The following is a 12,723-nucleotide window of genomic DNA, read 5'->3' on the forward strand; positions in this document are numbered from 1 at the left end:
TTAAATAAATATATTAAATGATTTGCAAAGATACTAACAGTCGAAGTTCAAAAAAATATTAGCTCTGGTTACTAATTTGTTCTCCAATCCCCCAGGACAATTTTATCCAGTAACGAAGCTCATTCTATTATTTGTAATAAAAGACTACCATTAGTTCTCAGTATATTTTATGTTTCAATTAATTAAATAAATATATTAAACGATTTGCAAAGATGACTTACAGTCAGGATTAAGAAAAGTTATGAGCTCTGGTTAGTAATTTGTTCTTCGATCTCCTAGAACTGTTTAACTTCATCCGGTAGTAAAATACTTAACTGAAATAACTTGCAGATGTACTTACAGTTCAATTTGAAAATAACTTATAAGTTCAGATTTCTAACTTTTCACAAACCACGCAGGACTAGGTACTATCACAATTTTGTTTGATAACAAAGCAGATATCTGAAATTATATTACAATATAATTTCCTTAAGAGGTTATTTATGACATTTAATTATATTAAGAATTAAATTGTTTATATTAATTAAATACATAAAAATTTATTATTATTTATGGCCAGAACATCATAACCCAACATTTCATTCAATCTTATATATTGGTGCCCAGTCCTCTAGTCACTGATTGAACTCAACAAACTGGAGCTTTGTTATTATCATGGACCCATAAGCATTTCTTAATCTATGCGCCTAACGTTTTTTATTTTATAAATATAAAAATATTTTATAATAAAAATATCTAGTGATGCAATTAAAGTTTGCTGTCAAAAATTTTTTACAATTTTATCACCTTTAAAATGTTCCTCTCTCCACTTGTCTTTAAAACCTTACTATAAGCTCATTTCTATATACTTTATATAACTTAATATGAACACAGTTGGAAGGGATCTTACCAATCTTACCAATATGTTTCAAAAATAATAATAATATATATATTTTTAATAGTTATATAACACATTACAATTTCTCTTCAATTTTAAGAAGAGAATATGAACACAGTTGGAAGGGATCTTACCAATCTTACCAATATGTTTCAAAAATAATAATAATATATATATTTTTAATAGTTATATAACACATTACAATTTCTCTTCAATTTTAAGAAGAAATAAACACCCGCTTTGATAATACTTAAGTACTCACCTAAAATAAGTCCTCAAAAAAAGAATTCAGAACATCCACTTATTGTGAAATACACAATATTAATATTGACAGAAATTATTCAAAATTTGGAATTAACTGACATTAATAAATATATTTTCGAGCAAAAAACGAAACGTTCTATTACCGAAAAAATAAATAACTAAATTTAAGCAAAATTAAATGTCTATAATTCAATATAATATAAATAAAATTATTCAAAGGTAACAAGATTAAAATATTCCAATTGTTTAAATGCGCTACGTTTACACTATGGGATTAAGAGTAGATTAAAACAATTATCGACAGTAGGCCATTTTATACCAACTGAGAATTTTAGTTAGTGCCACCATACAAGATATAGTTTATTCTATGTGACATTGTAATGTACTTAACATGAATATAATTATAATGGGTCATACCAATACACACAAAAAAAATTTATACACTATACTTATTTCAAATCAACTGAATAAGGACAGGATAAGGATAGCTGTAAAATATAAAGATCACAGGACTCAGATTTATAAATAATCACTAAAACACTACTTAATTATAATAAAGTCTATACAAGTATTGACTTAGTTTAGAAATACTTACCGAAAATTCCTTCAGAAGTTTCAGGACACTCACTTTTTACGAATTCTTCATACAATAAATATTGCTCTTAAAAAATTTCTAAATTTTGAATTAATTAATATTAATAAATATATGAGAGCAAAAAAAATGAAACGTTGTTCATGAACAAAAAAAAAATAAGTAAATTTTAAAACAACCTTTAAACAATATATATGATATTTTTTCAAAGGTAGGGAGATTAAGAATTCAAATGACTAAACAATTTTAAGTACATACTTATGTACTATGTTTACACTATAAGATTAAGAGCAGATTCAAACGATTATTTAAATTAAAGTTTTAATGCCCTTTATATTATTATGATTAAGGACAAATTAACTTTCTTAAAAAATGTATAATGAGGTAAATGAAGTTTCATGGACTATATTGATGAACATAGACACATAGATTAAAAACTATAATTGAATATACTTAATTGAAAACTTTTTGAATTAATTCACCTTATACTAGATTCACACGACAGTTTCATTTTGTATTGAAAGTAATAATAATTGACAGCTGAAATTACAAACATGACAGCTAAAATTGTAAACCAAACTCTCTTCTGAATCCAGTATTATTTAATTGTCTTGAACTATTTCTTAAGATCGTTCTGATAGGTACGTAAATCGTTAGGGTATTCGTGGGAAATAAATATGAAAGTATGTTAACAAAAAAACATCATTAAAACCTCTCACTGGTTTTCTAAAAGTAGTGGGTAAATTTAAAACTTTATTAATATTAATGTGACGAAAGGTTTCAAGAAAGCTGATGCGAGTAGACCACACATTCAAAAATGATATACCCATATTATCGGTTAGCCAAACTGCAAACCAGACTTCAGACGTAGATATTACAAACTCTTAACCTTAACATTATATTAAATACGCTCTTTAATTAAATTAATGTTTTTTATGTATGTCTATAAATAGATCCATTTAATGGAGGTGGTAAAGAAGTTAACATCACTTACCAGGTAACAAGTCAGTTACCTCAGTTTTGTACTTCCGAACAAAATTGTCTGTTTATAGTATATTATTATAAAATTAATATTAAAACTAATTACCTTTTACTTTCAAATTAAAATAATTAAAAGTATTCATCTATATCACTTTTAAGAGGTTGATAAAATGACATGTTACATATATTATGATTGACTTTGATCTGGATCAGAAGATCAAAGATCTGGATATTTGTTGGGTATTTTTAACTAATTTGCGTGTATATTAGATAGTCGTCTACAAACTTTTGTCTTAAATTTACTGAAGAGGTATTACATCTTCTATTTTTACAAATACTTCTTTAAAATATAAAAATCATATCATAATCGTTATGATGTTTCTAGTCTTTAAAAAAGCTTTTACAATTAATATAAAGATTTGAAAAAAAGTTGTATTTGGTTGCGTATCAAATTACAAGGATATATTTTCGACTGAGATTGTTGTAGTTGAGAGAACTCTAAAATATTCTAAAAATCATTCCAATAGTGAAGACAAATATGTCTTCTGTACTTATAGCTTATCAAAAATTTGTGTTCTTAAAAATATTGGCAACAGCAATGATATTATCTAATAGATTAGATATCGTATGTCAAACATGATATTCAAATAATACACCATCCTTTAAGAGTAATATCTATCTTCATCTTAGAATTGAATACACCTAATTAAAGGTTCCGAAGTACCCATTTATAATTTATATGGAAACTGATTAACATTACTAAATAAAAGTGCCTCTCATCTGCTTTGTCTTTGCCCACCTCATGCACGGCGGCAACTAAATACTTTAGGTTCTCCTTTTTTAAGAATCTCGATCACCTTCAACACGTTCCACTAAACAGTATTTTAAGTTATGCCAAAGGATTCAGTTTTTCCATTATACAGTAGCAAAAAGGACCAATATGTCTAAATGGATCCCCTTCCGGTATAACCTAAACTAACATAATAAACATTGATCAGAGATCTTCATTTTTATTTTATTTCTATAAAACATTGTAATCTATAACAAATTTTTTATACTTAACATATAATCGCCGATCCTAAGGCGTTGATAGGTAGTATTCTAAATTAACACTCAATTTTATTTAAGATTTGAATTCAATATGTCATGACTTAAAATTTGGAAACTCAATATTCCCACCAAATTTTTCCAAATCACTAGGCTTCGTCCAGTCCTGGTGCTATACCCATAAAGCTACCATCTGTTAAAATCTTCTTACTATTGCAAAAATATTCAGTAATAATTAATATATTGTAGCCAATAGAATTTACTAAGCTTTTATTTAAATATTTTAGAACTGATCCTGTAGCGGATATTATTACAACTACAGTATTAGTTCCATTGGATTGTTTTGCTAGCGAATATTATGATTGAAACTAGTACCAGCTTCTATAGTACTGCCATTTTGGCAGTGATCGTATAGCGGACTTGAATCCTATAATGGATATTATTATTATAACAGTACTTACGTATTTGAACTGGTACCCTTGCGGATATCATGATCAAAACTACAGTGCAATTGTTTTGAAGTTGATCCTGTAACATATATTATGATTGCAACTAATAATCATGTTTTAAAAACCGGATATTGAAACGACGGTTCACAGACAGTACTGAAACCATAGTATAGGCGTTTTGGAATTACATCTGTACGATATATTATGATTTGAAAGACAGTACTGGTGTTTTGGAACTAAGCCAGGAATGCTTGCTATGATTGAAATTAATATTGACTATGACTAGAACCATAGTATAAGCGTATTGCAACTAATCTTGTACGTGATATTATAATTTAAAATACCATACTAGAGTTTTGGAACTAATCTAGTAATGCATATTATGATTGGAACTTATATCGAAGTTTTGAAACTGATTCTATAGCTGATATTGAAACCACAGCATACACAAAGTACTGGAACCATAGTATAGTCCTTTTGGAACTGATCCTTTACGAGATATTATTATTAAAAATACTGTTTTAGTTTTATCGAACTAATCTAGTAATGCATATTATGATTGGAACTTATATTGAAGTTTTGAAACTGATTCTATAGCTAATATTGATACCACAGTATACACATAGTACTGGAACCATAGTATAGTCCTTTTGGAACTGATCCTTTACAAGATATTATTATTAAAAATACTATTTTAGTTTTATGGAACTAATCTAGTAATGCATATTATGATTGAAACTTATATCGAAGTTTTGAAACTGATTCTATAGCTGATATTGAAACCACAGTATAACCATAGTACTGGAACTATAGTATAGGCGTTTTGGAACTGATCCTGTACGAGATATTATGATTTGAAAAACACAGTACTGGTATTTTGGAAATAATCTGGGTATGCATATTATGATTGGAACTATGGTAATGGTATATACATTGTATTTTACGATTTTTTATTTTATTTTGTTTTATTTAATATTAAATTTATAATAAATTTTTTTTATTATATTAATTTTTTTTTATTTTATGGTACTTAGTTTTGTTGTAATTTAATTTATTTTTTTTTGTTATTTATATTATTGTTCTCTTTTGGCCTTATTAAAAACTTATAATTTTTGAATTTACTGTGATAATAAAGAACAATCACTCCAATTTAATAATTATACATCAATATCAATAGACGAGTACATCCAGTAAATATTTGCAACAACGACTTTTTTGTTATTGAAATCTTTATTTTGGAAATATTAAAATAATTACATATATACAATAAACAAACTAGTTTTAACAAATTACACACATTTATATCTAAACTCATATGTAGGTGGTCCCATATTATCTCAACGATTATAAAATTCTCTTTCATTTGGACACAAAACATGTTTGCTCTTCATTTCATGTTTATTATGTTTACGCATCTAATTAAACACAGATAAAAGTATCTATTCGCGCTAGTTTTCACTACGCAAAATTAGATTAAAAATAAGTTCCATTATCTTATCACAATTTACTATTCTTATTCTTTTTGAGGAAACGTTCGATTGCCTTCAGATAGATCTCACCATACCGTAAGCTTCGTAATTCTTCAAATTCTACCGCCGCTGCTTTAAGCACAGCCTCTCTATCCGGTACTCTTAACAGTTTCTTAGAGATTCTCAAAGACTCCTTTGGCAATTTAGAATGTTGCAATAATTTGGGCCAAAGTAACTCATTCACTTCATTTCTCTTATAAACACCAGCTACGAAATTAAACTGTAATGCTTCTTGTGCTGTCAACTTCTCTCCAAAAACAAGTACATCTGTTGCTTTGGCACGTCCCAAAATCATTGGAAACAAATATGACGAGCCAAGTTCAGGACAAATTCCGAGTTTCGAGAAAGGTGCTTCAAAATAAGCTGTCTCAGTACAATAAACAATATCACAAAGCCCACAGATTGTGAAACCAGCACCAATACAAGGTCCATTAACAACTGCCACTAATAGTTTCGGGAAAAATACAAATGTCGTCAAAAAAAATCGCAACACCCAATTGGCACCCTTAAAATATTCATGCGGATCGTTGTATCGTTCGATTTGTGAGAGGTCACTGCCCGCACAAAATACATCACCCACTCCAGTCAAAACAACCATTGTTATTGTGTCGGCGCTTTTCGCATAGTGGAGAGCGCGCATAATCTCGTAAAGCGCATGGCGATCGAGTGCATTCCGCACTTGCGGGCGATTGATTGTTATGCAGAGTATGTTTTCACGTTGCTCCAGTATTAGGGTTTTGTATGAAGCTTTCGTAGACGCAGAAAGCGTTGCAACAACTGCCGCCGATTTAGTTGCGCTCATCTTGCCCGTTTATGCTCAACTGTTTACGGACTACGAAAAAATGTCTAGAGCGAGTCTCATGCGACAGACTTATCAATTTATTTTTAGTATTTCGAACTTAAGTTGATTTTATTTTATTTCTCTTGTTTACTCTTGGTTTGTTATAATATTTATTATACAGACGATACGAGCACTATTGAGGAAAGTAAATACGCACATATTTTGGCATATGTACACAGTTCTACTGCTCTATAACTCACCGAATTATTTTATACATAATTAAATATTATCGCAAATGTTTATAATTTGTTTTTCAAACATTTTGTGTACTCTAATAAAAGCAATCATATCAGTTAGAAATAAAAAATTCCACTACCATCGAGTTAGTAGTAACAGGGTATATGTGTGATGATTCCTTGAGAAACAGAATAAATGAAGAATATGATTCTACAAAACAAAAATTCTTAAACCCACATTTATTGATATGTACACTTAATATGAATTCACCTACTAAATTTAATTCTTATCAATTAAGAAATAAGACTCTTCATTTCTATCAATCAAGCAGTCAGTATTTTTTTTTGCGGCATGGAGTGAAATGCCTACGCACTGATCACAATCCGACGCCCCAGAAAGTGAGTGCCCGACTCGCACAGACTAAACCACTGTCCCTCATTCCTAGAGACCTTTGTCCTACCCCAATACTACGTTAGTATTACTTCGAGGTTCTATATTTATCATTTAAGACTTCCATTGATGTGACCTGCGTCCAGACTCCGCTACTGCTGCAGGTGATTAACCTAGCCTTTCGTCTTGAAAGCAGTCAGTATTTAACATAAATCAAATTTTCATAGACATAAGAAAAGCCAAGCATAAGCTAAAAATACAAAAAGTAAATAAAAACTTTTTATCCCAGCTAACAGCACCAAAAACAAGTAAGTAGAAGAACAATTTTACAAAGATTTTTATGAAGCTACAGTCTAAATATTTTTAAAATAATATGCAAAAAAGTGTTTATTTATTATTTTATTTAATATTTCACCAGCTAACAGCACCAAAAACAGCATGTTTTTTCCCACATTTATATATGATATATATCATATAGTTCATAAAAGTTTCAACTTACTAATCCCAAACAATTTATGAGGTCTTACAACGAGTTTAACAAAAATAAACATTTTTAAAGTGTACTACTACAATTTGAATCTGTTATTATCTGTCTTGAATCTCATAGTTTCTAATCTAGGCGTTCCAATTATTTCACCAATTACTTTATTACTAGATAACTAGTCTCTCAAGCTTATTAATATTAATTATTTTTATAAGTGGCTACAGATTGTTTTTAGTACCAATACTGTTATTAAGTCCAATTATAAAATTAAAATTAGTTTCAAGTTTTATGTAAGTGATACGCCCTCTTCTCTACAAAATCTTTTATAATATTTGTAATTACAAAGGTTAATTTTATAGAAAAATAAATCAAAACAAAACATAAGAGTATTTAAACAATAACAAACACCAAGTTGAGGTATAAAGTATTCTTATCTTGAAAACAAAATAGAGATTATATTATAGAAATATGAATATACGAGTATATTCAAAACTTAGATGGTTCTCTCGTATATGATCTACAGCAATCTTAAAAAAATAGAAACTTTTAATTAGTAGTAAAGATAATTTTTATTACACAACCAAAAATCTTGAAATTTAATAAAGTAATTTATATTAAATTAGAAATACCCCCCTCTTAAATGGTTGTAACTGAAACAGATATGAGACCACAATTTGCATTTTGTAAAATATACAAGAGGAATCCTTCACTAAACCAACCAATTTTTTTCATAACAGCAAATGGGGCAAGTTTTGCCAATTCCTAAATATTGATATGTCTGAAGAAGTTAAGACTTCACCTTGAGTAACCCGCACAATAGTAAATGAAATGTTCTTTCTATGTGTCTTTATTTACAATTATTACGATAGTCTCTAATTTTGAAGTCAATGCCAATTATATGTACGTATTTTTATCAAATAATAGGAAGCAATATATACTAACATATTTTAGAAATAATAATAAGAATAAAGACGTTTAATTTTTTTTTTTGCAAAATTTTTTCTAAATAATACAATCTACTACTCTGTTTGTAAGCCAATTAAATCTCTAGTCATATTCTTTGCGACTGTCTGAGTTCTTTTCGGGATTAAAAGAGAATACTGGTGTGGGACCTGCTGTCCCCGTTTGTTCAAATTTCTCCGTCATAGTAGTTTTTATGTCTATGATGAGTAGTAGTATTACTACTCATTAAGAGTAGCAGTATTTCTATCTTTAAAGCATCTTCTGATGAACATTTTATAGCTTTTAGAAAAAACTTTTTCCTTTTAGTAATTTTTCTTTCTTAAACTTAAAAATGTATTAATAAATCGTTAATAACAAATATACCTGAATATCATTAATAATCTTGTAAAAATTTTTCATAAAACCCTACCATGAACTTGTTAAACCTATTTTATCTAGAATTCAACGTGGGTTGAGAAGATAACATGACTTAACAATAATGTAGAATTCGTTTAAATTAGTATGATGACATACCAAAAGGTCCATCTTTCTTCAAGACTCTTCCTAAAATTGGTTTTTTTTAAATAAAGCGAAGCTAAAAAAACTGCAATGCAGAAAGAAATCTTTTAAACTATGCGACAATGTGTCCAAATGTGCCAACCTTCAACCAAAATTTGTTTATCCAATAATACTACCCTCTAACCACTAACACTCTTCAACATATACAAAAATCTATAATCTTCAATTTATCCCTAATTAATTTAATTACCGAAAAACTTATAATATAATCTATACAACTGATCTAATAATTGGACAACTGACTATATATGATGTATTTAATAAAAAATTATTCCATTCTTAAAATGTTTATAAAATTATATTGTATTATAATTATTTATGTACAGAGACCTATAATGAGAAACCATTTTTATACACTTTAAAATACTCGAAAATGAATAATAATTACAAAAAAAAAATATTTACGCTCATTTTTTTATACATTAATGCTGATCTAAGTGCGAGAATTTTTTTCGTAGTTTTTCACGTTTCTCTTTTTTATTGGTGCGCCAGGGCTTGGCAGTGGGTTCCGTTGCTGAAATTGTACCATCGGCTGAGACTCGTATATGTGGAAAATTGCTACGACCTTTAACATAAGCTTGATTGTTATTAGCTGCGAAAAATTGAGTGTCGATGTCCTTTGAAGTTGAACTTTTATCAATCTGTGGGAAAGATAATAGTATCAATTAAAACTGTCAAGTAATATATAAGTCTTAGTTAACATCAATAATACTGTTAATTAATAATTGTTAATGGAAAGTAATGCGATAAAATTTATATAGTAGAAAAAATAAATTTTTTTTTAATTATTACTGTTATTTTATAATTATTATTAATTAATAATTTTGCACTAACTTAATTAAATAACTGATAGTACATTAAGTTCCTCATACCCGCATTGCTCGCTGTTGCTGACTGGGCAGTGCTTTTTCATCAACCTGTTTTCGCTGTCTTTCTGGAAATATATGATATTCATCTTGTGGCACATCAGGTGGAGCAATAGCAAAAAGCAATTTTCCATTTACATAGTCTTTACAAACATAACGAGCTGAGCGTGACTGATCAGGTTGACCATTAGACGTCATAAAGCCTCGATTATCTAAAATTAAATTAATTTTTTAAATTTATATACAATTTCTTTTATAACTAAATGATATTTTCACTTACAGCCATAAGCTAAAAGAAGCTCTTCTGAATGTGGACAACGTGTAGGATCTTCACCTTCCATCGGTTTAGCTATAATAATACCATATTTGTCTTCTAACACATGACGTGGTATACGTGTGCATAATAAATTAACAGCAGGAACGTGATCACGCATCTTTGGAACAATATAGAATAATTTATTACAAATAAAATATTTTAATAAACACATTAGGCATACCTGATCGATTGGTAGTATACCATTTAATATCATATCAGCCTTTGTTAATACAAAACTGGGCATAACCAATCCTGGACAATCGCACAGCAACAAATCCTTGTCTAAATATAATGTTTGAAAATGTTTCGTTTTACCAGGAGTCGCCGAAACGGAAACTTTTTTCTGTGTCATTAGCGCATTTATGGTACTACTCTTTCCTACATTTGGATAACCCACCAAACCGACTGTGGTTACATTTGGCGTACGAGTTGAACCATTGTACACGGTTTTTAAAAACTCTATAAGTTCTAAGCGTGTTAGGACTTTAGGATTATTTCTCAATGTCACGCCATTAGTGGCTTTTTCCGTTTTATCGTCACCATATATTTTTTGCTCAATTTGACTTAACTTTTCTTCACAAACATCAAGTGCTTGATTTATTTCATTTGCTGCAGCCTTAATTTCTTTCATACTTAGTGCATCTTCATCCGTAACAATACCATCTTCTACTTTAACTTTATTTAACTTCTCTGCTTCGGCCGCCAGTTTTAATTCCTCAGCAGCTAACACCGCAGAAAAGAATGCTGTACGTATGCCTTGTTTATCAAAATAATCTGCCCAATATACACGCTGTTGATCTGTTAGTAAATCTGATTTATTCAACAGTATAACATTCATTTTGTTTTCATCCACTTCCTTTACATACTTTTCCAAATCATCACTACGGAACAGCAAGGGATTACGTGCATCTACAATTTGTATCACAACATCGGAACGTTCAACAACGCGCCATAATTGACGCCAAAATTCCAGATTTTTTTCATATGGTGTCATTAACATTTCTTCATCTTCTTCCTGCAATAGAGTTAAATCTCTACGCCAGTTCAGAAAACTTTCATTTTCTGCACGTTCCAATTCTTCAGCAGTGGTGTCTGCGGTCCATTTTGGACGTCGTGGTATTTTTAGTAAATCACGATTATCATCATGTTTTTTTTTAATTATTTGCTGTTGTGTTTTAGATAACAAACCCACACCTTGTTTAGGATTAATGAAAGTTATATTCAGCTTCTCAGCTTGAAATTCTGTGCCAGCCAGTTCAGCTGTACGCAAGAAATCCTGAAATGATGACTCTTCGGTAACGGATGTTAAATTCAAACGACCCCAATCATAACCATCTTGAATTTCTGTTGTGTGTAACTAAAAATTATTAAAATAAATAAAATTTATATATAAGAGATTTTGTTGTGTAAACATGAGCTCACTGAAGCAGCATTACCATTGTGTCATTGTCCACTTTTTTACGATTTGCATGACCAAATCTGTCTTTGATTAAGGATCTACCAAGATTACTGCTTCCTTTACCTTTTTTACTCATGATTTTATTAGTTTAATTTAAATAAATTGCAAACACAGTCAACACGTGCGACTGACTTCAAATAGCAACACAAAAACAAGCAGCATTTGACAAGCAGCTGTTTGACATTTCACAACAGAAGTTGAGCTATGTTCATGGTGCACAACGTTTTTGACAGTTAAAAGTGCTGCCAACTTTAAATTTTTATTTAAACAAAAATTTCATAATAGTGTGAAAATTTTTTAAAAACCTTAATAAATCAAATATTTTAAGTAATATATAAAAAAATATATGTATTAAGTGCAAATTAAGTGAAAAAGTATTGATTACAAACATTGCATGACATATGCATTCAGTTAAAAGGACTTAAATGCTTGCAAATTAACAGCTGAAGCTAAAAGCAAAAAGTTGGTGGCGTCTGTTGTGTTTTTGTAATAAAATCTGATTTCTTTAGCAAAAATAAATGAAATTGTATTACTAATGACTACTTAAAACTACTATATAACAAAACTAATAAAAGAATTATAACATGTAATAATCTTTGTAAACTATTTTATTTATTGATGTATACATAAAAACGGTTGGTACCTGAATAACGGTAGTTTTATCAAAATGGCTACATTCATTGCGCAATTAAGACTTTGTAAGTACTATATTCATAATTTAATATTATTATTGTTTAGAGAATATATATATTACTTGAGAATTAATTGATAATACTAATAAGTTGTAAAACAACAGTTTTGCAAAGCATCAAAAATTACAATGCGTTGATTTAAAAATGTAAAGCCACGCCCACAACTGTGTAGCCACAATCGCCACGAATTGGTTTTTGTGTGCGTAGAAATTTTAATCATTAAAAAGGGACTTAAATA

At 29.1% G+C, this 12,723-nt stretch overlaps 2 protein-coding genes and 1 long non-coding RNA gene across 5 annotated transcripts; all 3 read right to left on the reverse strand.

Annotated features, from left to right (window-relative positions):
* Positions 1–38: 38 nt before the first annotated feature.
* LOC119670111 lies at positions 39–1,815 on the reverse strand. 2 transcript variants are annotated; one of them, XR_005251679.1, is made up of 3 exons: positions 1,737–1,815; positions 222–441; positions 39–124 (listed from the first exon to the last, which is right to left on the reverse strand). It is a non-coding gene; the product is annotated as an uncharacterized LOC119670111 (long non-coding RNA). The 2 variants fall into 2 exon arrangements; XR_005251680.1 differs by lacking the exon at positions 1,737–1,815 and adding an exon at positions 1,140–1,273.
* Positions 1,816–5,443: 3,628 nt separating this feature from the next.
* Positions 5,444–6,577, reverse strand: LOC119670119 (enoyl-CoA delta isomerase 2-like). The gene has a single exon (XM_038080249.1). The coding sequence runs from the start codon at positions 6,539–6,541 to the stop codon at positions 5,708–5,710; it is 834 nt and encodes a 277-aa protein (XP_037936177.1). The 5' UTR covers positions 6,542–6,577; the 3' UTR covers positions 5,444–5,707.
* Positions 6,578–9,435: 2,858 nt separating this feature from the next.
* Positions 9,436–12,061, reverse strand: LOC119670008 (large subunit GTPase 1 homolog). Of its 2 annotated transcripts, none has more exons than XM_038080086.1 (5): positions 11,771–12,061; positions 10,516–11,691; positions 10,299–10,452; positions 10,025–10,230; positions 9,436–9,793 (listed from the first exon to the last, which is right to left on the reverse strand). In XM_038080086.1, the coding sequence occupies exons 1-5, from the start codon at positions 11,867–11,869 to the stop codon at positions 9,575–9,577; spliced, it is 1,854 nt and encodes a 617-aa protein (XP_037936014.1). In that variant the 5' UTR covers positions 11,870–12,061; the 3' UTR covers positions 9,436–9,574. The 2 variants fall into 2 exon arrangements, with proteins under 2 accessions (XP_037936014.1, XP_037936015.1); XM_038080087.1 differs by having other exon boundaries at positions 9,708–9,793; positions 9,987–10,230.
* Between the last annotated feature and the right edge of the window lie 662 nt (positions 12,062–12,723).

This window comes from Teleopsis dalmanni, chromosome 1 (assembly GCF_002237135.1).
Source record: "Teleopsis dalmanni isolate 2A chromosome 1, ASM223713v2, whole genome shotgun sequence".
NCBI lineage: Eukaryota > Metazoa > Arthropoda > Insecta > Diptera > Diopsidae > Teleopsis > Teleopsis dalmanni.